The following is a 3,469-nucleotide window of genomic DNA, read 5'->3' on the forward strand; positions in this document are numbered from 1 at the left end:
CCGCCACTTGGAACCTCTGGATTCCATCATATTCTAAAAAAACCTCTGGATTTCATTAAGTTGGTTCACTTTTTTCATTCTATCTTCTGTCCGGTCACTAATCAGGTGCTCTCAGAGGTTATTTAGCATGAAGAATGGAGAGGTCACTTTCATCCGTTCTGTCCACGGCTATCATCCAAACAACGCTCAAGTTGCAATCACACAAAACATGAGGGGAAAGGGGAGAGGCAGCCTATTCTTAATTAGTACTCCTTTCGTCCGGAAACACTTGTTAATAAAATAAATGTATCTAGACGTAATTTAGTCATAGATACATCCATTTTTACCGATTTCTCCGACAAGCATTTTTAGACGGAGGGAGTAGTACGTGGGTGGACGAGCATTTACCGTATATGGAATAAGCCTCTGGTCAGGAAACGACCGCGCGGCCAGGTTCGTGAGCGTACACGTATGAACAATGAATTGCAACCACTCCTACTCCATCTCCTCCTCTACAACACCTAGAGGCCAGGCTTGCTGCTTAGTGGCTGGCAGCCATGAGGATGGAGCATGACTTCCATATGGCCGAAGGAGAAGACGAGAACAGCTACGCCAAGAACTCAAGGCTTCAGGTTTCATACTGTATATATCTTCTCACGTGCTCTTTTCATTTCTTTTTACTCCACGTATAAAATTTGGTCAAAGTAAAACTACACAAAGTTTGATCAAATTTATATAAAAAAGGTGAACATCTATAATACTAAAACTATATAGTATGAAAATACGTTTCATGGTGCATCTGATAATATTGATTTCATATCATGAATGATAATATTTCTTTATAAAGTTAGTCAAATTTTACAATGCTCGACTTTTACCGAACTTTATATGCAGACTAAAAGAAATGGAAGGAGTAGTATCTTCCCTTGCAATCCTAATTTGATTGCTGGATTCAGCTGCAATTGTTCATAAAGATTTCCCTTTCCGCCGTTTATCTTAGGAAAATGCCTTGGCTGAGACCAAGCCAGCTCTCCAGGAGGCCGTGACACGAGCGTACGCGGCTCTCCTCCATCCAACAATGACCATCGTTGACCTGGGCTGCTCTTCAGGCGAGAACACGCTCCTCTTCGTCTCCAATGTGATCGAAGCGGTCAGCCACCATCTTGAGAAGCTCGGTGGCCGTCCCGCCGAGCTCCAGTTCTTTCTCAACGATTTACCAGGAAATGACTTCAACCGCGTCTTCCGATCGGTTCAACGGTTCAAGAACTCGATTGGTATGGGTCGTCGCAAGGGAGAGGAGATACCTGCTTTCTTCATCGCCGGGTTGCCGAGCTCCTACTACACGAGGCTTCTGCCTCGCAGCAGTGTTCATCTCTTTCACTCGTCGTATTGCCTGCATTGGCGCTCTCGGGTACATGCCACTACTAACAAACACACTCATTTGCACATTTTGCTGCCAGAAAAGAAAAAACTGCTTGCAATTTTTATACTTTAATCATCCACATCTCTCTACTTAATACGCAAAAGTTGGTCAATTGATGAAGCCAACTTGACTACTCAAAATAATGTCAATTTACATAAGAACCTCTATAAAAAAATGCTATATGTTATACACAGCTTCCCCATGGATTAGAGGGCAAGAAAAGACCATATCTCAACAAAGGAAACATCTACATTGGGATGACTACCCCACCATCGGTGGTAAAAATGTACCAAGTGCAGTTTGAGAAGGACATGTTGTTGTTCCTCCGGCTGCGACATGAAGAACTAGTTGCAGGCGGACAGATGATGCTCACATTTCTAGGGAGGAAACATGGCGATGCCTACAGCGGAGGTCTCTGCCGTCTACTCGGGCTACTTTCACAGTCTGTGCAATCACTTGTTGACGAGGTACGCGAGGATATAGTATATTTGTGGCATTTATATTTCAAGACTCTAAACTGTTGCTAAATCATACTGGTAATTACAGGGCCTCGTGGAGAAGGAAAAGCTCGACTCCTTTAATCTACCTTTGTACGGCCCATCGATGGAAGAAGTCAAAGCAATCGTCGAACAAAGCCAGCAGTTTCGCATGAATCATAACAAGCTGTTCGAGACCAACTGGGATCCTTACGACGATTCGCAAGGCAATGATGTGCGCAACAGTGCCCAAAGTGGCATAAATTCCTCCAAGAGCTTGAGGGCAGTGATGGAGCCCCTATTTGCAAGCCATTTCGGCGAATCCGTCCTCGATGAGCTCTTCAAAAAATTTGCATACTACGTCGAGGTGCACCTGGACAAGGAGAAGACCAAGTACTCCGTCATTACTCTGTCGTTAACAAGGATTTGAGGCATATGTGATTGTTTCATATTTGCTTGCAATTTATGTATTTACCAGCTCCCTTGATAATAAAATTATGTTTATCTACATGATGCATCCACTTGGACACCCAACTCAGGTACTTCCACAACAAAATCTTTTCTTTCATTTTTGGATTCTCGTATTTCTTTTACCTTAAAGAACATTGGAGTCACTACGTAAAGAATGATGTTGATGTGGGTTTGCCGGCCGGGGTGTTCAAACATATGGAGATAAACCGTTTAAAGGTTTATCCTATATGCCCGAGCACCCTACCTAACCCCCGATATCGAGGAGGAGGAGAGGCAGATGCTCTATATGATGGTACACTTCTCTTTTATTTAGTTGGTGAGGTCATAGAGGTTGGATTGTGTTGGCGTCTTGGATATGGGGGTATCTATTGGGGATCGTTGCAGAAAATAAAAAATTTCTACGCATCACCAAGATCAATCTATGGAGCAACTAGCAACGAGAGAGAGGGGAGTGCATCTTCATACCCTTGAAGACCGTGAGACAGAAGCGTTACAAGAACGCAGATGAGGGAGTCGTACTCGAAGCGATTCAGATCGCAGTGGATTCCGATCTTAGCGCCGAACAACGGCACCTCCGCGTTCAACACACGTGCAGCCCAGTGACGTCTCCCGCGCCTTGATCCAGCAAGGAGGAGGGAGAGGTTGAGGAAGAGGGGCTCCAACAGCAGCACGACGGCGTGGTGGTGATGGAGTGGCAGTACTCCGGCAGGGCTTCGCCAAGCTCTTGCGGAGGAGGAGAGGTATTGGGGAGGGGAGGGGTTGCGCCTTAGATGTGGTGCTGCAGCCCTCCCCTCGCCCCTCTATTTATAGGAGAAGGGCGAAGGGGGCCGGCCCCCTCTAGATGAGATCTAGAGGGGGGGCGGCGGCTAAGGGGAGGGGGCTTGCCCCCCAAGCAAGGGGAGCGCCCCCTTTAGGGTTCCCCCCCCAACCCTAGGCGCATGGGCCCAAGGGGGGTGGCGCCCAGCCCTCCTAGGGCTGGTTCCCTTCCCTCTGGAGCCCATGAGGCCCTCCGGGAGAGGTGGCCCCTCCCGGTGGACCCCCGAAACCCCTCCGGTGGCCCCGGTACAATACCGATATGCCCCCGAACATTTCCGGTGACCGGATGACAACTTCCCATATA

The 3,469-nt window shown here is 47.2% G+C and overlaps 1 protein-coding gene across 2 annotated transcripts; it reads left to right on the forward strand.

Annotated features, from left to right (window-relative positions):
- The first annotated feature begins 486 nt into the window (after window positions 1-486).
- LOC123138786 (anthranilate O-methyltransferase 3) lies at window positions 487-2,394 on the forward strand. Of its 2 annotated transcripts, none has more exons than XM_044558663.1 (4): window positions 487-611; window positions 980-1,390; window positions 1,597-1,869; window positions 1,949-2,392. In XM_044558663.1, exons 1-4 carry the CDS (start codon window positions 537-539, stop codon window positions 2,306-2,308), a joined length of 1,119 nt encoding a protein of 372 aa, XP_044414598.1. In that variant the 5' UTR covers window positions 487-536; the 3' UTR covers window positions 2,309-2,392. The 2 variants fall into 2 exon arrangements, with proteins under 2 accessions (XP_044414598.1, XP_044414599.1); XM_044558664.1 differs by having other exon boundaries at window positions 506-621; window positions 1,949-2,394.
- Window positions 2,395-3,469: the final 1,075 nt, after the last annotated feature.

This window comes from Triticum aestivum, chromosome 6B (genome assembly GCF_018294505.1).
Source record: "Triticum aestivum cultivar Chinese Spring chromosome 6B, IWGSC CS RefSeq v2.1, whole genome shotgun sequence".
Classification (NCBI taxonomy): Eukaryota; Viridiplantae; Streptophyta; class Magnoliopsida; order Poales; family Poaceae; genus Triticum; species Triticum aestivum.

Bases quoted from the DNA above. Each gene is read 5' to 3' on its own strand.
- LOC123138786 (XM_044558663.1), top strand. From the start codon at position 537: ATGAGGATGGAGCATGACTTCCATATGGCCGAAGGAGAAGACGAGAAC. The intron at 612-979 runs GTTTCATACTGT...CGTTTATCTTAG, and splicing joins CCAAGAACTCAAGGCTTCAG to GAAAATGCCTTGGCTGAGAC. The intron at 1,870-1,948 runs GTACGCGAGGAT...TGGTAATTACAG, and splicing joins TGCAATCACTTGTTGACGAG to GGCCTCGTGGAGAAGGAAAA.